Genomic DNA, 21,230 nt, shown 5'->3' with positions numbered 1-21,230 from the left:
CACTATTACACTGAGCGATGCACTGTGTATGTCCTCGCCAAAGGATACAGACTGGACAATATCATGTGCTCGATAATGGATAAACACAAGTGTAAAAAACATAATACACAAGTATAAAACAAATGGATGTTGGCTGTGAGATTATATGCATTGCCTTCATTATGAGGAAGATGAATATCTTCGCACTCCAAAAAGGCCAGTTCAAATCCTGTAAACAGTATACTGACCCAAGTACCAATTGTCAAATAATTTTTTTTAAATCAACCGACTTCTTGTTAAATGCCATTATTTATGGTCGTCACTGAGATTTAACTCATGGCCAAAGCCTCATCACCTGGTCTTGGACACCTGGTCCTCGGTGGGCAGAAACGGATTGTTGACTGTGGAGCAAGACATGCCCCCAAAAGCAGTGAGGCCCAGCAGCTTGATCTGCGAGAGGCCCAGAGTTCCCGAGTCGCGCGGGCGGTGCAGGCGCAGGCACACGGCCGTCGCCACCTCGGCCTTGACGAGCTGCAACTTGATGTACGTGAGTCCGGACGTGACGACTGGGCACGAGACGGGTAGCATGCTCACACCGTCCGCACTCAGCTCCACAGACACGGACGAGGGGCACGCTGCATGGGGGGCAGCGTAGAGAGACACGCGTGAATTCATGAGCAAAGTCAATCAAGCATGCACCTTAACCCATTCCGATCACGGACGTGTAAGTTATCAGTTTTTCTTCCATTCTGTTCCGATGACGTAAGGGTACGTCATCGGAACAGAATCGGAAGATGGCCATGCGGGAGGGCATGTGGCACAGTTTGGCGCCAGCTATTAAAGAGTGCGGTCGTGTCGCGACAGTTCTCTGCGGTGCGAGTACAATGTCTTTAAAAACAACAGCGCTATGCTTTTCTAAATACAATTTACGCTAACCGCTTGCGCATTCCGAGATTCAGCGGTGAACGGGACCCACCATGCAACTTGCAGACGTCTCGGAATGGGACAGGGTTAAGGCCGAGCTTACATTCGAGTTACGAAACCGTTCTATTGGAGGTGCACACAGAAAGGCATGGCGTGGGGGAGGGGCGTACTGGCGAGCGAGGCGAGGTGCGGTTGGATGTGGATTTCGCGGAGCAGCACGGCAGCCGGCAGGTGGATGGTGAGGTCGCTCCATGCCTCCTCGGGCAGGAACACATAGGACCAGGCGGCGGAGCGCGCTCGGCGGTGGGGCGGCGTGGCCTGCAGCAACACCTCGGCAGGCTGCGCTGTTGGGCTGCTCGATGTGATCGTACCTTTTAAACAAACGAATAAACAAACGCTCAACATTACCTTCGGCATGTAGGTTTAAGCACCAACTTGAAACCAAAGTGTTGCCTTCAGGGTTAGCCCATATGTTGAACATTTATTCCCTGAAACTGTCACCGGTCACCATTGTAGGTATTAATAGAAGTTCAAGGTGCCCACGAGCAGAAACAGTGCCCGCGTATATGGCACCGGGCTCCCCGATTTATTACGGCATTTTGCCGTAATAAATCCGCATTTTGCGACCCCTACTGCCACTGTGTAGCATATTATTACGTGCCAGGGACTCTATGAGATGATAGGACAATAGTCTTAGTCCATAATTGGCAATAAGTAACGGCAAAGAAGTTATAAGTGACTCAGAATTGTGCGCAGTTGCGACTTACCTGAAGGCATTCACCTTCAGCGAGCGCGATGCCGATCACACATGGTTCGAATTCGACCCTCGATCGATGGCTGCGCCATCGCCGCACACACATCGAATAAAAAGCAAGGGACAAGTCCTTACTTATTCATTGCCTGAGGGGTTGCCCTGCCTACTTGAAAATCCTGACTCCGCCATTGCTCGCGGGAGTTACGTTTTTGTGAAAATCAAGCTGCCAGATGACAAACCTTTAGGAGGCTGAGTAATACAGCCACTTGAATTCACATTGCATTGCAAAGAACAAACCAATCTTCCACTTGTTATAATACCAAGCTCAAATCCTCTCTCTTCTATTGTTTGGAGCTCTCACCCTCCCTCTGCTGTGCCCATCACTGCTGTTAATCTACAACTTCGATGTGTCCAGGGTTGCCCGCTCACCATACGGAGCAAAGTTGTGCAGTCCTTCGGAGTTGTCGGCCTCGGAGGTGAGCACGCGTGCCTTGAGGCCACCATCGTGCGAGCGGCCGGGGCCCAGGTCGAGGAAGCGCATGATGGTGGACACCATGCTCCGCGCTGTGTTGATCACGGCACGTGTGCTCGTCACCATGTTGTTGCAGATGAGCTGTACTCCACCTGCTCACACAGTCGCCAATATCCAAGTGTCTCCACACTCAAATGAACATCAGGGCGGCGCTCGTGATCGCAAACAGCCATGAGCTCACAGTGGAAATTCCATACATTGGCTTACTGTTCCCGAAGGTATTATGGGCCAAATTAACTCCAAGATTGGATTTTAACTAGGAAGCTTCACTTTGCTCTCAACAAAGCCCCACCTGGATGTAAATATTTGTGCTCCCAACACAAGAAAATTTTCAAAGGCACTCCATCAATTAATGTTCGTTCCAAGGGAGCCCGATGCCATATACAGTGAATTAATGTATGCACAGCATATCATCAGCTTATCACAACAATAGTTATCTGTTACACTTTGCAAGTAATGAGACAAATCTTACCCATTAGATGAAAAGTTTTGAGGGCCTCTGCAGAATCCAGCACCCTCAAAATGAACCACAGGAGTGGCTCGGACATTTGACAAGTGGCAAGGGACCCCTGAAAAAAAAACATTTTTATTGCTTTCACACCTGCATTTGAGACAAATAACTCAATAAAAATTATTACAACGTTTTATCCAATATGAACATAGCTATGGCGCAACGTGCTGTTTAAAAGCTGCTGAGGACGGGCTGGTGTTGGACTAACCTGGCGACCCATGTAGCCGCAGGCCATGTAGGTGAGGATGGGCTGGAGCATGAGCTGGGGAGATGTGGCACGCTGGCTCAGGGTGCTCAGGATGGAGAAGAGCCCGTCGCCCACAGAGATGGCATCCATGCCACTGTGCAGGCTCTCGTGCTTGCTCAGGTGGAGTCCACTCGCGCCTGAATGACCGCGGTGGGCGGAGGGAGGCATGGACAGAGCGAGCTGAATCTCAACAATAATGGCATCGTGTGTGAAGATGAACACCAAGTGGGAATTAGTGTGGGGGTCTCCGCTGTTCTTGCAGTTTACTTTCTTGCACAATACAGACTTATCCTTCAATAGCAGACCCGACGTTAGGGAATTTCCTTCCTATGTACGTACGTATGTTGAATTTATTTAGCACCATACGTAGCCAACCGTGCTTTCTAGCTCTATAAAGTCAATTGGTAACACAAGCTGTAAAAGTGAATACAAATGTGTCGTCTTTTTGCAAGGCATTTTGCTCAGAATGACTGTTCAATTAATTTATTTTACAATTGAATTTTTTCCTAAATAAGTCTATTTATAATCACTCAAACAGGATATTAATATACTCCATGGTAAATTAGCAAGCATTTACCATTGCGTATATGGTAAAAACTGAAAACCTGGAGTGAAAAACATGCAATACAAATGCTGATCGAACTCACAATACTCGTAGTTGTTTAAAAATGTTTCGCTTCACTGAGCAGTAAAGGAGCATAATATTCGCTATTGTAATCAAACACTAATTATACTTATATTATTAACATTACAATATTAATGTTCTGTTATTCATAAGATAGGAAAAAAATATTTATGGAATAAAATTACATAATTTAAGGTATTAAATTCCGTATTCAGTCCATTCTTATAGCGCAAGGATATCCAAGGAGGCGCTATGTTTCACAATGTGACACTCAACGGTTGAGTCGCCATGCTCAAACAAGCATGGAACTAAGTGCTCATGACCGATGGGTGACCTCTGGACCAGCGGTAGAAATTCCACATTCCAATAAATTCTCAACGTTGCAAACGCTCGCAGACAAACCACGGCCAGAAGTGGCGGGAGTGCAGGGCCTCACCCATGATCATGGCCATGGTGTTGCTGTTGCACTGGCTGAGGGCTGACAGGATCTGGCTCATGATCTGTTGGTTGGCGAGTACCAGGTCGGCCACGCAGGCCTGAGCGGGCCTCTCGGGCGTGAGGCCACCCTCGGCGTCCCTGCCCCCGCCCGATGATGCCTTTTCCTCGTCGGACACGCTGCCTGTGGAGCTCGAGCCAGTGGCAGTCGCACCGGTGGCCTCTGCGGTGAGAGCGAGCAGTGAGCGAGTCCAACAACACACAGGCACACACGCAGACCACACATCACAACACCAGTTATGTGATTCACGTTCTATGCAAGCACAGCCCCTCTGTCAATCCACTGCTGGATGAGGGTCCTCCCCACACCGTACGGTTATTTGCCAGCCTTCACCAACCCACGCTGGTCAGTGTGGGTTGGTGAAGGCTGGGTGCACAGACTTGACAGCAAAGAAACCTACAAGGACAGATTTTGCTGCACTGTCATTAGTTAGCCACTACGTAGCATAGCCCCATACCGGAGCCACCTTTGACAACCGAATGGCATTGGTGGGGACCCATCCAAGCACTATCCAGGCTTAGCACTGCTAAGCTAACGAGATCCGATGAGATTGAGCACACTCAGGGTGATTTGGCTATAAATAATAAAAATGCCGACAATATGCAAATACACTATAATTTATTGTCACCGAGAGTAAAAGAAGATCAATATTATAGCTAAATGGCCTTCAAGGAAGTAATCTACATCAATGGTAATTCACACACAGCAGGTTAATGCACCCCGATTAGCACGTACGGTGTGAATTAAGTTCAACATACATACAATGCAGCATCCCATACCTGGCTGAACACGGGTGGTGTGAGTACGGTCGCCGGACAGGGGCAGGCGCACCAGGAGGCTGAGCAGCTTGAGGAGGTTGAACATGAGACGGTCGCGTGTCACCTCGGCGCCGGAACACATGGGCGCTTGGGTCTCGCCGGGCCGCGTGCTGTTGGAAAAGAGGCCCCCGAAGCAGGAGCGTGCCCCCACGGCCCCCTCCGAGCTGCTGCGCGACACCAGGCGGTCCGAGCAGGTGATGTACGTGTGCACGAGGGCAGCCACGGACTCCACTGTGCCCAAAGCGGCCTCCACGACCACGCTCTCGTAAGCCTGCTCCAGTGTGAACTCCAGCAGCTTCACCTGTGCATCCAGCGGACCCTCCCCCGTGTAGAATGGTCCTCTGCATGCAGACACACGGGCACACATTGTTCGAGTCTTTTGCTTTATTATCCGCCCTTGACTTAACGCAACACACAAACATGGTTATCTAACCTATATAATTCATTTTTTGTCTGTCTGTCTGTCCGTCTGTCTGTGTACGCTCACTTGCGGGGGATTTGGGTCTCGGACCGCGGGGTTCGCATGGAAAAAATTTTGCCGGGCGGCGCGCCGCGGGCCCCCCGCTTGGCATAGACTATTCCGTTTTTCCATCCGTCGCCTTTAAAGTGGTTAATTAACGTTTTGGTGCGATTTCTCTTTATTTATTTACTTTTGCCGACCGGCTCGCTGCTGCGCATGCGCGAAACGCCGTTGCCCCTGGCAATGCACAGACACGAGTTGTTGCCCCTGGCAACACACAGACGGGAGTTGTTGCCCCTGGCAACGCACAGACGCGAGTTATTGCCCCTGGCAACGCACAGACGCGAGTTGTTGCAGGGGGGACGCCATTGCTCATTCAAAATGCAACAAATTAACACGCGACGCTGAGGTAAATTCATCAAAGTGTCACGTCCTCTTTTCTCCCCCTCCACCCCAATGTGTGCACTAACTATTATAGGCTCGGTAGATACTAAAATTATAGCGATTAAATAGGATTATTGTAGTGCGGGGGGGGGTAGCGGCCCCGGCCCCAGCCTCGGCCGGGCAATTTAGGCGAGGCCGGAGGCTTTGCACGGGACTAGGCCTCGTCACGACAAATCTGTCAGGTGAGTACTTTGTGCTATATAGTCGATATATACTGCTACTAGCGGGGAAATAGATATTTTAAACCGTCTGAAAACTTAGAAACATAACTTACAAATGAAAAGATAACTCATTCATATTCTCAGTTTTTTCGGTAAAGTCACGTTGAAGGGAAACAACAAAATAATAAAATATATATAAAAAATTCTCACGACGTTTCGACCATAACTCAAACGGTTGTCTTCTGAAGACGTAACTCAAACGGTCGTCTTCAGAAGACGACCGTTTGGTCGAAACGTGAGAATTTTTTATTGTTTTATATATATTTTATTATTTTGTTGTTTCCCTTCAACGTGACTTTACCGAAAAAACTAAGAATATGAATTACTGCAGTCACGAAAGCTTTAAATCAAAAGATAACTCATTCGTTTAAAATAAAATAAAACCCGATCGCGCCAAGAATCGATTCTTTAAATAGCGCAAAGGAAGCTAAGGTTGTAGATTCCTTTAGAATCGCCATTTTCTCGTTTACAAAACTTGCTTGCATGTCGCCAAGTATGCTTAACATTTCGAACACACAATCACAAATTTACATTTCACATTTAAGATACATAACGTCAGCATGTACTGCTGTCTTCATAGCAGGTACCACCACCACAGTATGTACTGCTGTCATCATAGCAGGTACCACCACCACAATATGTACTGCTGTCATCATAGCAAGTACCACAGTATGTACTGCTGTCATAGCAGGTACCACCACCACAGTATGTACTGCTGTCATCATAGCAGGTACCACCACAGTATGTACTGCTGTCATCATAGCAGGTACCACCACACTCGGTATGTACTGCTGTCATCATAGCAGGTACCACAGTATGTACTGCTGTAATCATAGCAGGTACCACCACAGTATGTAATGCTGTCATCATAGCAGGTACCACCATAGTCAGCATGCAATGCTGTAGTCATAGCAGGATACCACCACAGTCAGCATGCAATGCTGTAGTCATAGCAGGATACCACCACAGTGAGCATGCAATGCTGTAATCATAGCAGGAACCAACACAGTCAGTATACACTGCTGTAATCATAGTAGGTACCACCACAGTCAGTATGCACTGCTGTAGTGATAGCAGGTACCACCACAGTCGGTATACACTGCTGTAGTGATAGCAGGTACCACCACAGTATGCACTTCTGTAATCATAGCAGGTCCCACCACAGTCGTTATGCACTGCTGTTATCATAGCAGGTACCACCACAGTCAGTATGCGCTGCTGTAATCATAGCAGGTACCACCAGTCAGTATGCACTGCTGTTATTATAGCAGGTACCACCACAATATGCAATGCTGTAATCATAGCAGGTACTACCACAGCAGTATGCACTGATGCAATCATAGCATGTACCACCACAGCAGTATGCACTGCTGTAATCATAGCAGGATATCACCATAGTCAGCATGCAATGCTGTAGTCATAGCAGATACCACCACAGCAGTATGCACTGCTGTTATTATAGCAGGTACCACCACAATATGCAATGCTGTAATCATAGCAGGTACCACCACAGCAGTATGCACTGATGCAATCATAGCATGTACCACCACAGCAGTATGCACTGCTGTAATCATAGCAGGATATCACCATAGTCAGCATGCAATGCTGTAGTCATAGCAGGTACCACCACAGCAGTATGCACTGCTGTAATTATAGCAGGATACCACCATAGTCAGCATGCAATGCTGTAGTCATAGCAGGATACCACCACAGTCAGTATGCGCTGCTGTAATCATAGCAGGTACCACCATAGTCAGTATGCACTGCTGTTATTATAGCAGGTACCACCACAATATGCAATGCTGTAATCATAGCAGGTACCACCACAGCAGTATGCACTGATGCAATCATAGCATGTACCATCACAGCAGTATGCACTGCTGTAATCATAGCAGGATATCACCATAGTCAGCATGCAATGCTGTAGTCATAGCAGGTACCACCACAGCAGTATGCACTGCTGTAATTATAGCAGGATACCACCATAGTCAGCATGCAATGCTGTAGTCATAGCAGGATACCACCACAGTCAGCATGCAATGCTGTAACCATAGCAGGAACCAACACAGTCAGTATGCGCTGTTGTAATCATAGCAGGTACCACCAAAGTCAGTATGCACTGCTGTTATAATAGCAGGTACCACCTCAATATGCATTGCTGTAATCATAGCAGGTACCACCACAGCAGTATGCACTGATGTAATCATAGCATGTACCACCACAATCAGTATGCACAGCTGTAATCATAGCAGGTACCACCACAGCAGTATGCACTGTTGTAATCATAGCAGGAACCACCAGTCAGTATGCACTGCTGTAATCATAGCAGGTATCACCACAGTCGGTATGCACTGCTGTAATCATAGCAAGTGCAACCACAATATGCACTGCTGTAATCATAGCAGGTACCACCACAGCAGTATGCACTGCTGTAATCATAGCAGGTACCACCAGTCAGTATGCACTGCTGTAATCATAGCAGGTACCACCACAGCAGTATGCACTGTTGTAATACCAGGTACCACTGCCAGTATGCACTGCTGTAATCATAGCATGTACGACCACAATCAGTATGCAGTGCTGTAATCATATCAGGTACCACCACAGTCAGTATCCATTGCTGTAGTGAAAGCAGGTACCACCACAATATGTACTGCTGTAATTATAGCAGATACCACCACAGTCAGTATGCAATGCTGTAATAGGTTACACCACAGCAGTATGCAATGCTGTAGTGAAAGCAGGTACCACCACAATATGTACTGCTGTAATCATAGCAGGTACCACCACTGTCAGTATGCACTGCTGTAGTGATAGCAGGTGCCACCTCTGTCAGTATGCACTGCTGTAGTGATAGTAGATACTGCGATCGAGTTGGTAGATACTGCTATATAGAGTTAGAAGATGCTAAAACAGTCAGTATATACCACTACAGTCAGACAATACTGCTACAGTCAGTATATACTACAATACAGTCAGTACATACTACTACGGTGAGTACCTACTGGAGTCAGTAGATACTACTATAGAGTGAGTAGATACTGCTATCGAGTTGGTAGATACTACTAGTCAGTGGATACTACTATAGAGTCAGCAGATCCTACTATACAGTTAGTCGTTACTACTATAGAGTCGGTAGAGATACTACTGTAGGCCCAGTAAATACTACTACGGTCAGTAGTTACTGCTAGAATCAGCAAATACTACTACACAGTAGCTACTACTGGCTCAGTAGATACTACTGTACAGTCAGTAGATACAACTACAGAGTCAAGAGATACTACTTACTCTGTTGTATGTAGGGTATGTAGATAGATACCTACGCGGGGGTAAATATACTTTTTGAGGGGGGGGTGTCCACAATTTTTGGAAACCTTTTAGATCAACTATTTACCCCACACTTTCTATTACTTTTTGGACTTGTGCAAGCCTCTTATAATTTTGTTGGTGGTAAAATGGACAAATGGCCCACTGGGCTTTCACAATAGCTTAGTAGCTGTGCATGCATATGTAAGGTTTTTAAGGGTAGTTCTAAAATATGTTTTGACCCGGGCAACGCCGGGTTACTTACCGCTAGTACTAAATAAAAGTTGAAGGTTTCCTTGATGGACCAAGGAATCTGGCATCTTAGCCCTATGCCAGTAGTAGCTGCTTATTCCAATGCAGGGGTTGGTATTTCCATAGGGCCACTTTTGGTTGTCCGTAAAGCGTTCCCATCTTTATTGATCCTTGATGGATGGACTTATTCAACCTCTGACCAGGTTTTGATCTTGAAACACTTAAGATTGTGGGTCAAGTGCACTTACCAAATTGCCAAGCAGCCAGACATAAATAATTGACCAATTATTCATCACAGAAAGATTTGCTGGGTGTCCACTCATAAGAAGCATCTAGCATTTGTATATGAAGCCAATTCCTTAATGAGTATTCCCTTTATTCAGTCCACTGCAGAGGGTCGCTTTAAATAATCACTTCGCCATGTTAACAAAAAATGAATGCCTCACTTGAAAACATGGCACATCAAAAGTCCCACAGCACAGGTGCAGCTTTCCTTACCGTTCTGCAGAGAGGGTCTGCACGAGCCTGAGCAGGAACTCGTTGAAGAGGCTAGGGTATGTGGGGGACAGGTGGACCTGTAGGCGGCTCAGGAACTCCTGCAGAGCTTGAATCACTGTTGGCCCCACCTGATCAACAGTTGGACCATCACAAAGGCATGAAATCGCAACAATTCGACATGGAATCGCAACAACAATTGGACACTTCAAGGCTTCCTTATTGCGGGCTACTGATTATAATTTCTAGCTCACAAAGACACCTGAAGTCCCATCACTTATAATAATTAAGTCATTTACTTATCCAAGAAGCCTCACATGGAGTCTTAGGACTATTTCCAGGTAGAACCACAGTACCCGAGCGGACAACACTGCAACTGTCAAGACAGATGGGTTCACAACCCAAATTTCTGTACTATTATCTCCTGGCCTTTTTGTAGAACACTGAGTGTAGGAGTTTCACAAACCATCACAGTCCACCAATCCTTGCCCTCAAAGTGCTAGATCACATGGGCGTCCACCACCAGGTCTGCCTTTATTAACAAATAGGGGTCCATCTGCAGAGGCTGCACCTGGGTGCTGTAATGGTTGGTGCTGTGCAGATTCCGCCCGGAGAGGAACCGACCCAACGCCACCACCAGGTTGGTGTCCAGGACCATGGCTTGTGCAATGCTGTCCGTGGTAGCAGACGACACGCCTGCCGAAGCTGGGAAATGTGAAAAAACAGACATGATATACAACAGCGAAGGAATCTAATTAAACCTTCGCCATATGGCAATATTGAACACGGTTGGTAGCATCTGCAGAAGCGCATTCTGGTGACTGCAACAGCATGGAGGCTCCCACTGCAGGGGCGAGCTTACGTGTGGCCTGAATGTTAGTCATGAGAGCCAAGCTCTGCAAGGCCAGACACCAGGTGCGAAGGCTGGCATCCGGATACCACGCCAATGCTGCCAGCAGCGTGGAAATTGACACTGCCAACACAAACACAAAACCCAGCACCGCTTTGCATCATTTACCGTTCCAATAAACTCAAGAACAAAATGCACTGTGCTTCATTACCCTACTCTTTAATGTCACTAATAATTAAAGTCTCTTGCAACACTTTAAAACTTTCCAAGCATTTCAAACCATATTTATTATCATCGCATTAGAACACAGATCAGGGTTCATTCAAGTGGCAGGGCCACATAAACAGCAGCGAGGTTGCACAGTGACCTTGGAGCACAATCTTCATCATGTCCTCATGCAACATTAATGCACAGCCATTTTATTTTTAGAAGCAAAGTTACAACGGTATTTAATCAAATGACAGAAAAACTACACGAGCCACTAAATAAATTGACATTGCAAATGAGAAATTCATAACAATTACAACAGCGCAATCAATTTAGCGGCTAAAGCCTCCGGTGATTGATGATAACGACCAACATGAGCTGGACTGCTGCCGTGTGACTCCTAATAGCATGAATTGAGATGAATAGGATGGGCGTGATGAGTGGACGAACCCTGTGAGAGAGGAATCGCCGGGGCCTTGTTGGCACAGAAGGTGTACAACTCGGAGGTGTTGTCATCCAGGCTGGATGGAGACGAGCTCTGACTCAGGGTCAGCCAGAGGTGAAGCAGCGAGTCCAGCTGTGAACCAAGGGGCACGCATTTACTCTATGTTAATAACTAGCTTTACTACCCAGCTTCGCCCGACACTTGGATTCTTGTCTTGGATGAACACGCGGCCGACGCGGAGGATTGGGGTGTGATGTCACCCGCATGCGGCAGCGTTACGCAGTGTACCTGCTGACGTCATGCATCCCCCCCACCCCAATCCTCCACGTAGGCCGCGTATTTACCGCTCACTTGCCGTGCAAAATATATGCATTAATGCACGCCCCCCCCCCCAAAAAAATATACAAGTCTATTTTTATAATTTTTGCATGGTGTACAGTCTGGAAAGTACCCACATGGCAAATTTCAAGTTTGTTGCATGTCGGGAAGTACGCTAGACATTTTGAACACACACATATTCACAAATTTCCCTTTTATATATATAGATTACATTTTGACTGCAGGAATTAATATTATTTGGGTCTTTCGGTAAAGCCACGTAGATAGAAAAAAAATCAAAATAACAATATCACGCCGTTTCGATCGCAACACAAGCAATCGTCATCAGGTGAAAAAAAGGGGGAAAGCTGTGAGGCAGGCTGTTTATAAAGGTTTAGAGATGGGCGGGCAATTAATGTTAATGTATGAGAGGTCTCCGTAACCTGCAGTAGGTCTACAATCAAATTTGCTTGTAAATGTAAGCTCGGAGAGAGCTCGGAAAGAGCCATCGCCACATAATTACGACAATGACACAGACTAACGATATAGCTCCCCTTTCAAAAATGAACATCTACTCAGAGGATGACTTGCACAATAACTAAAAATTGATACCCACTTATGAAATAGAAAAAAAGGGAAAAAAAAGCTCCCGCAACACGGTCATATGAGCATGTGATAAACTGCACACAAACGTTCTGAATGTTAACAACATCTCATGATGATGGTGCCAAAATCTCTTCACGCATGCCTGTCCACAAGGCAAATAATACAAGACCCAACAGTAAATAACTACAGCTCCAGTCCTGTAGTTGTGAACCTCAAGGGATGATTTAGATGTATTGCCTTGAATCCTGTATTGTCACATAGGCAACAAAAGAGGGTCATTAATTTAGGTTTATCATTATCGATAGCCGCATGCAAAAAGATTTCTTTAAATCAATTGTCGGTTTTCTGCAATGTAAAGTTAGACAATAAAATGAAAGTGTAGCCCTGTGTATGTGTGTCCTTGTGTCAGAAGTGACCAAACGGTGACTAATGGGCCCTATGGCTGGTGCCTTATGATGGTTGCCGTTGACAAATCACATTCAAGTCCCGTATGGTTTAAACGGTCGCACGTACCAGTCAGTTCCATCACTCGGACAATTTATCTGGATTTGATGATAGGTGCCATTAATTTTGGGATCGACAATGCATTCCAAAAAGTTTTTTTTTTAAATCACAATCAATGAACAGCCCTTTGACCAAAGGCCACAATAAACGTCCTCCCCACCTGAACCTGGTGCAGTTGTAGGGAAGAGAAGAGTCGGTTGAAGCAGGCGCTGAGCATCGGCGTTGAGGCAGCGGGGGTGGAGACTGCCTGGGCCTGGCTGTTGGATCCCCAGAGCAGCGTCTCCAGCACCATGCCCTGCCGCACCATGCCAGCTGCGTGCAGAAAGATACCAACAATATGCAGGCAGTGCCATCGGCAACGACGACGGCGCCACACTGGCCGAGCCACTGCACATGCTCGCATGGTTTGTTCATTGGTGTTCATATTTTCAGTGACCGTGGTGGACATTAGGCCTGTGATGACTTGCCATTCCCACAAGCAATGCAATGAATCGACACCATTTTGGGGTCACGATTCAATTCAGGAAGATGCGTTTTTCTGATTTTTTTTATAGTTTATATGACTTATAAGTTTATCCACTACGTCACAGATATTATTTGGGTCTTTCGGTAAAGACATTCCTGTCTGCAAGCATACTGCTCCATTATGAACTCTTGGAACTTACCAATGCCTCTGTAGCACTATTAGCTGGCTGGAATATGGTGATAATGCGCAACCTGTGCTCACCGGAAGGCGTGGCGGTTGTGAGGGCCTGCAGCACTGAGTCTGCCTCGAGGGTCGCCATCATCTTGAGCATCAGCTCTGCCTGCAGGTCCAGTCCGACCTCCAGTCGCGCATCCACCGCTAGAGCAAAGAAACCACATGGTTAAAAATCACAGCACGGCCGCCAGAAACTCATCATCGCATGCCAAGAGCACCACCTCACCACTTCTCCGTGTCCTTCCCCTACCCTTTCGTAAGCCCCAAGTAGCCTCTATCGCAATCACCTATTTCTAAGCCCTTGCATCTAAATCATGATTTTATTATACCATTGTTTTCACTATGTTAAACACCTTAAAGTGTTTTTGTGTATGTATGTTGAACTTATTTTGCATCTTAAGTAGCAAATCGTGCTGATAACCTTAAGCAAAGGCACTCTATAAATATAAAATAAGATACTTGTGATATATTTCACTTTTGTTGATGGTTTTGTCACCAACGTTCTCGAAATGTTTTTCTTTTAATAAGAGGTCACCTCGGACATCACTCACCTTGCGAGACCAAGATGGAAAACGTCTGAGTGCTGGCCTTGTCCACATTGTTATTATTGGTATTGTTGGCCGTCTTGGTGACGGGCACGGTGACTCCGCTGTGCGTCGGGTAAGCATAGGTCGTGTAGTCCGAGTAGACCCAGTGATCGTACCATGAGCCTCCTGGGGGCTGCAACACACGACGATGATGCCGACAACAACAACTCAAATCAGCATCGCTGCATTGTTCCTGGTGCTCGGACGCAACGTGGCCGGTGATTTCTGATGAGTGCATGGCTTAATAAACGGCACCTTGAAAACTTTGGCAGCCAGAGGGTCGTCATCGTAGTAGACATCAAACGGGAAAACGGGGATTTCAGCGAAGTCCTGTAGCATCTCCATGTCTTTGTCCTTCTCCAGGGAAGCTGCCGTTACGGTAACTGCTGCACAAAAATAGCACCTCGTCATGATGAAATACAGCAAATGCAAAGTACATAAACCTCACCTTATATGTAGAAATGGAAATGCAGGGCCAGATTTACATTTTAACAAAATTACCCAAATACGTGTAGTTAATGGGCCAGTGCAGAAATTAGCACCATCGAATGGAGCACATTTCGTAGTAGCTATTTATTTATATAATTCATTAGAGTTGAATGACAACCCACTCATAATGGCTATCACAAATGCCACTGTTATTGGCCTAAGAAATTTAGGACCACTACACTTATGCCACATCAGGTGGTACCGAAAAGTAATAGATCTGGTCTGGACTCATGGACTAATTGGCGATTTGCCTCACCAATGGTGGTAGAGAGACACTGGCATGCATTTTTCAACAACTCGAAAAATGTTTTAATATTATTTCATAACATGTAAGATGGGTCCACAGGGTTGTAATGCTACACTCCGTATCTGTTGACGACACCCAACAACATCAACATGAAAGGAAACCACTGCAGGAGGAGGAAAACATAATAGGAAAAGCGAGAAAAGAACTGAAAGCAGAGCAGCCTTTGAAAGCAGCAGGACAGATTACCCAAGATGTCAGGCGTCACTGGCTCACTCTCGCTGGGCTCTCCGACGGAATTGGAGGTGGACGGCTGGGGGCTGTCATCAGACATGTCGGGCATGGCACCGGCCGCCTCGTCTCCAAGCGTCACGCCATCATCAGTGACCCCGTCTCCTACCGAGCCAGATGACTGCAGCTCTCCTAATATACAGAGACGCATCTCAGCATGACCACCACCTCATGAAACTGCCACCTTGAATAATCCGCCAAGCAAAAGCCAACATTTCTGAAGTTGTTTTTAAATTGTTGAAAATAACTGAACCAATTGTTCCATCTTTGTTAAATTAGTTTATTTACGGAGTTGTGTTTGCCTGCAATATGTTGTCTGTATATGCTTTTATTACAAGACGGTCAAGTAAACATTATTTGATCATCAGTATATCGCTGTCTAAATGAATAAAAACTAAGCAAATTATATGTAAATACACAACTTGCTGAATTACAAGGGTCTCCACTTTTTTATCCATTGGATTAACTTCAGCCAAATAATTTCCTCACTCTCTCATGATTGACATTAATGATCATAAGACATCACATGTCACTTAAGTTTCAATTGTTGATGATAGATTTTTGGAGGATCCAGGGAAACCTTGGCAGTGTTTTGTTGGAGAGGATAAGTAAAGAATATTTATCGCTCAGAATTCTGACAAATGAGATGTTAAGTTATCAAATTAGCCGTAAAGTACACACTTGTATTATTCATAATCGGAATTTTTCCATCAATTATGGTTAACAATGCAAATTAGCTAAACACACGTTTAATTTCAGTAACCAATTGCATCATGTCCATAAAGACACTTCATTTTTGCACAAAAACTTGATTTGCAATGAAAACTGAATTTAAGGAAAAATGTGTTACTTTAATTAAATCTGCAGCAAATTCAACAAATGCCTGCAATTTTAAACATTAACGTCCAATTTCAATCTCCGTGAACAATCCTTTACTCCCAGCCAATCTGTCCATAATTCCACGTCCCGAATGTTGACGGGGCTCACTACACTATCAGACACAGCCCTGTAGAAGCAACAGGACAAACTAGAAGTAAAAAAACATTGTTTCATCCCTTTCCCAAAAATGTATCTAAATTAAATGTTGACTTAAAGCTTTCGTGACTGCAAACATTCATATTTGTGTGTCTTTCGGTAAAGTCACGTAGATAGGTTCAAAGAAAATAACAAAAAAATAACAAAAAATAATAAAAAATAACCAAAAAAACTACGACGTTTCGATCGCAACACAAGCTGTTCGTCATCAGGATGAAAAAAAAGAGAGGGACAGATGACGAACGCTTGTGTTGCGATCGAGACGTCGTAGTTTTTTGTTATTTTCTTTGAACCTATCTACGTGACTTTACCGAAAGACCCAAGAATATGTATCCAAATTGTGCTGTTGGTGTCATGAGGTTAGATGATCCATTTAGATTTCAGAGATCAGTGCAACAATTCATGTTAAATAAAGGTCTGCCGAAGCGGACACCATTGAGCTAACTTCTGAGATTTCTTCAAGTTCCGGTGACCTCGGGACGACACATGGGGGGGGGGGGGGGGGGAGGAGCCCTTTCTCAGCCATTCAGCCTAACCTAGAGATTTCTCTTCTCTCCACTCTCCCCCTCCCCGAACTGCCTTCAGGGTGGCCCTCTGCTTACCTGCTAGGATGTCCTGTAGCATACAGGTGAGCGCATGCTGCGCCCAAGCTCCGCCCCACGCGATGGTGCCCTTGTTGAAGTCCGTCCCGACCATAAGGAGCAGCAGGCGCTCCAGCTGCCTCTCTGTCACGATCTCGCTCAGGTGGATACTGGGCCGCGTGCAGTTGGACAGCCGTGCCAGCACCTGTAAAAGCAAGAGTAAGACACGTGGCTTACTTTATGTTTCGTGTGAATAACGAAGCACCAAGTGGCAAATGCCGAGGTCAAACCGGGCTTTTCTGAAAAGGGTTTTCAGTGTTGAGAAAAACCTAAGTGAGGCTTTCCTGGGTCTAAAATATATATACAGTTGCATCCGTTTAATTAACAGTGGGCAATATTGCAATTGATTAACACAAAAAGCAAAGATGCGTGGAAGGCATGCGACACCGTTTCATGCATTCCTTGACGAGACCAAAACATTGCAACAAAAGGCTTGCATATTGATACACTTATGTCGTCATATTCAAAATGCCACCAATCGTGGCTTAGTGAGACACCTGGTGGTCACTCCGCTACCTTGCACACGAAGAGGAAGAGGTCGGCGTGGCACGTGAAGTCCATGGCGAGCAGGAACGAGAGCAGCTTCTGGACCACGGGGATGCACTGCTGGTGGGGCAGGGTGAACGGCAACGGCTCCACCTCGGGCCCATCCCAGCCGGTGCCTGCCGCTTGCTCGCCGGCCTCGCCACCCGGACGGGCCCAGCCCGACACACGGCGCAGGCGAAGGAGGTCCTTGAAATGCTGCGTGAATACGGCCGACACGACCACGGTTTATAATCCTCCAGCATGGCTGCTGCCCTGGCGGTAATAATTGGCGGTTAAAGCCGATTACATAATTTCTACATGTATATGGTAGGCACCTTAGTGGGGGGCTAAGTGTTACGCAGAAGGTAGTTCAGCACTGTATTTCTATGGTTCCTGATTTCACCAACCAACATTTACAAGCAGAGTGAAGCCCAGTCAAGAGAACATCCCCCATTACCCACATGATATGGAGTGGTCCTTATTCAGCAGTGGATTTACAAAAGGACTGTAAATGTGTAGAGGAGTAGTGTGAGTAACCAATGAGGGGGTGAGTGGAAGGAGGTGCGAGCGGGTTGAGAGTCAAGCGGGGCCAAGGATAACGTAACGTCACGGGTTACGCAAGGAGCTTTCGGAAAGGACTTTCAGAAAAGTGGGCGGGGCCGAGCTGGTGGGAGGAGCTGCCCAAAGGGTTCTTAAGGGGGACCCCGTGACGGAGGCGTGGTCGTCGTTGGGGGCCAGGGTAAGGACCAGCTGGAGTAGGGTCTCTCTCCTCATCGCGGAGCAGTGTTGGCTGATCCCCCGCTCCGGACAGACGAGTGAGTGAGCCAAAGGGATAGCCAGGGTCGGGTCCATAGTTATTCAGTGTCCGGGGTGAAGGACCGAGATAGAGTGCACCTACACTGGTGTGAGTGTAGGATGCCGGGTGTGGTAGTCTTTCCACAAAGTTGGAGGTTTTATGGATCGAGTTGTCATCTGACTTGAATATGGAATTGCAACATTCCAGTGGCACGTTGAGTTCTATGCACAGCATTACCTGGCCTTTAGTAATCTCATTACATTGAAATTCAATTTTACAGAGGATGAAAAAATAAGCATATACGTGTTAAGATGTTCAAACACCAAATAGACAACTATTGCAAGGCATCATCTTGTCCACACCTCCGATTAGCACAGTTGGCTACATACGGTGCGAAAGAAGTTCAACATACATCCAAAAAGGGTCCCATAAATCCATTTTACAGAATGACCCAAGCACACCATGTTTGACCAAGTCTTGCTCCGAAAAAATGCAGCGAGCACCCATTCCAAACAAAGGTGTTGGGTCGTACCTTGGAGGTGGCCTGCTTAAGCTTGGCCTGCTCCATCAATAGTTTGTAGGAACCCCCCTTGTTGATCTGCGTTTTCTCCTTCTCAATCTGCTCCACCAGGGCTTTCTGCTTGGCCTTCAGGACACTCAGTTGCTGTTGTGAGTTATGCACAACACAATACAAAACCTCAATCAAGATGATGCACACTGGATATTTTCGTTTAAATGTAAAATGTGCTTAAGTGCTGCATACAGTACCTGCTTGTGGTGCATGAGTTGCTTGCGGATTTTGTTCAGGTAGAGCCTGCTGTGGCCCTTGCTGGACCGGCTCAAGCTCTGAGGCTGGAAACTGTTGTTGACAAAGCTCCACTGGTTTCCTGATCAACAACAACCATGACAGAGCGATCACTCGGCGAATGAACATCGCGGTTATCTTCCGCTCGCAGCCCGATTGTTAGCAGCGCTAGCAACTCTTTTTTAACGGAGGAACTCACCGGCCAGAAGCCTTTCGATCTCTTTGTCGACAGCAATTTTTTTGCCCCCAGCCCCGACCGCGAGGCCCTCATCCTCGGCACTGGTTACACAGTCAAGCAGGCGAGACACCAGCATGAGCACCCAGCTCACAAGCGGGATATCCAGCACACCTGCATACACACACACATACAACACGGGGGTGACACCGTTAGTTTACAGCTCAGACTATTGCGCTAATGAGCGCAAGCATGTAAATGCCACAAAGCAATGTGGGGATATTAAGCAGCGCGTGTACCGCAAGGTTGAACATCTTCCCAGCCGGCAGACTGTGGCTGCAGTGGAGAGAGCAGGCGGTCCAAGAGAGCCAGCAGCGACTCAAGAACTCCACTGTTGCTCAGGGATCTCCGGCCCAGGCACGACAGCAGAATAAATACTCTACAAATGGACAAACCCACAATGAAGTCACATTTGTAAATATGCATGACAGTGAGTTAATCTGGTAAGATAATTCACAAGCGTTCATCAGGTTCATGTACAACCCTTTCTTAATCCACAGTTGGATGGGGGCATCTGCAAGCTGTGCAAGCCGTGGAGGTTAATAGCCTTTGACAATCCTTGACGATGTTGGTCAGTGTAGGTTTGGAAAGGTGTGGATATGGGAGAGAAATAGTAGTACAGTACAACATATCAATTTTCCTGCACTGCCCTCTGCTGACAACCACACAGCATAACATTTTATATAAGCAAGCCACCTTGGTGTGCAGTCACACAGGTAAAGATAGACGCACCGGTCTTGCGGGAAGACAAGCAGCTGCTGCGAGTTGTAGAGCTCCTGCAGCACGTTGGCGAGAAAGCGGCCCCACCAGCGCTCGCCCCCACACAGCTGCACCAGCAGCAGCCCCGCGTGCAGGCGGATGCGCGGCGTCCCACTCAGGCACAAGTGCTTGAAGAGCTCCTCGCAGGCCGTCGCCTGGAATGTCTGCTGCAGCACCGACGGCACGGGCTGACCTGTGATACGGAGTACACGCAACACGTTGCTTTCAGCACGATCTCCTTCACGCACGCTGTGAGCTTGATCTGGAAAACGGAATACAGTTTGCATTGCCAAAAAACACCGCCATAACTTAACAATATCTTATAACCCCAAAATATGCAGTATGTTTAAAAAAAATGGGCCATTCTTCAGACACAAACCTATAGCTCCAGGAGTTATAGCTCCAAATATGATTTGCTTGTGTAATGATGGACGGGTACCATTGGATGTGTGCAGCACGCTGAGGAGTGTGTCGAGCAGGTACTTGATAACGGTACGCAGCTGCTCGGTCGACGAGCCGAGGATCAGGTCCCTCTGGGAACGGTTGCTCGGGCTCTCCGGCAGGCCACCGCCCGCCGCGGCGTCCTCCTCCTCCTTCCGGCTGGACCACGCCATGGTGGGGCCACCGCCGCCTACGAGTCCGCCCTCGGAGCGCGGCGCCCCCAGGGCCACACGCAGCCGGGCCACAGCGTGGTGAGCCAGGTTGAGCTGCAGCTGCAGCTGCGCACACGCCTGATAGGCGGCACACACGCGGGCGTCCTCCTCGGCCGCGCGCTCCGGCCGCCGCAGGGAGTGGTGGCCGTTGCCAGCGCTTGAGAGCGGGGGCAGGTCGACGGCATGCAGCAGGGTCTCCAGGCGGTGGCACGCCAAATTGTACCTGTATTGAGGCAACACTTTAAAATCAACCACTGCTGGTATACAACCAACACGGAATGCTGCGCCTTCAATTGCGAGGTTCAATAATAAAAAAACGTGCCGACTTGAAAAATGAAGAAAGCATGCTTACAAAATTTCCAAAAACATAACCAACTGATCTTGATTTGAAGTTTTCGTGACTGCATGAATCCACTCTTTGGATTTTTCGGTAAAGTCACGTAGGTAGAAAAAATAATAGATCACGACGTTTCGAT

General features: G+C 47.0%; 1 protein-coding gene across 6 annotated transcripts in view; it reads right to left on the bottom strand.

Moving 5' to 3' along the window:
- The window catches only part of BIRC6 (baculoviral IAP repeat containing 6), a 165,484-nt gene that overhangs the window by 121,713 nt on the left and 22,541 nt on the right, over positions 1-21,230 (bottom strand). For 3 of the 6 annotated variants that reach the window (XM_032947717.2, XM_032947722.2, XM_032947719.2), the window contains exons 29-52: positions 20,541-20,977; positions 20,075-20,294; positions 19,582-19,721; positions 19,307-19,456; positions 19,071-19,189; positions 18,835-18,966; positions 17,498-17,722; positions 16,943-17,126; positions 15,264-15,437; positions 14,537-14,667; positions 14,246-14,414; positions 13,722-13,838; positions 13,155-13,306; positions 11,572-11,698; positions 10,927-11,037; positions 10,636-10,769; positions 10,068-10,195; positions 4,848-5,227; positions 4,009-4,230; positions 2,909-3,084; positions 2,662-2,758; positions 2,087-2,281; positions 1,074-1,274; positions 335-614 (exon numbers count right to left, since the gene is read on the bottom strand). In XM_032947717.2, the coding sequence (XP_032803608.1) occupies positions 335-614; positions 1,074-1,274; positions 2,087-2,281; positions 2,662-2,758; positions 2,909-3,084; positions 4,009-4,230; positions 4,848-5,227; positions 10,068-10,195; positions 10,636-10,769; positions 10,927-11,037; positions 11,572-11,698; positions 13,155-13,306; positions 13,722-13,838; positions 14,246-14,414; positions 14,537-14,667; positions 15,264-15,437; positions 16,943-17,126; positions 17,498-17,722; positions 18,835-18,966; positions 19,071-19,189; positions 19,307-19,456; positions 19,582-19,721; positions 20,075-20,294; positions 20,541-20,977 (4,401 nt within the window). The remainder of the gene's footprint in view (positions 1-334; positions 615-1,073; positions 1,275-2,086; positions 2,282-2,661; positions 2,759-2,908; positions 3,085-4,008; positions 4,231-4,847; positions 5,228-10,067; positions 10,196-10,635; positions 10,770-10,926; positions 11,038-11,571; positions 11,699-13,154; positions 13,307-13,721; positions 13,839-14,245; positions 14,415-14,536; positions 14,668-15,263; positions 15,438-16,942; positions 17,127-17,497; positions 17,723-18,834; positions 18,967-19,070; positions 19,190-19,306; positions 19,457-19,581; positions 19,722-20,074; positions 20,295-20,540; positions 20,978-21,230) is intronic. The other 3 variants (XM_032947718.2, XM_032947720.2, XM_032947721.2) reach the window with 3 other exon arrangements.

The sequence above is a fragment of the Petromyzon marinus genome, chromosome 6 (assembly GCF_048934315.1).
Source record: "Petromyzon marinus isolate PM22_M1 ecotype Great Lakes invasive population chromosome 6, UKy_Petmar_22M1.pri1.0, whole genome shotgun sequence".
In the NCBI taxonomy this organism is placed as follows: Eukaryota; Metazoa; Chordata; class Hyperoartia; order Petromyzontiformes; family Petromyzontidae; genus Petromyzon; species Petromyzon marinus.
This window is presented reverse-complemented; position numbering and strand designations above follow the sequence as displayed.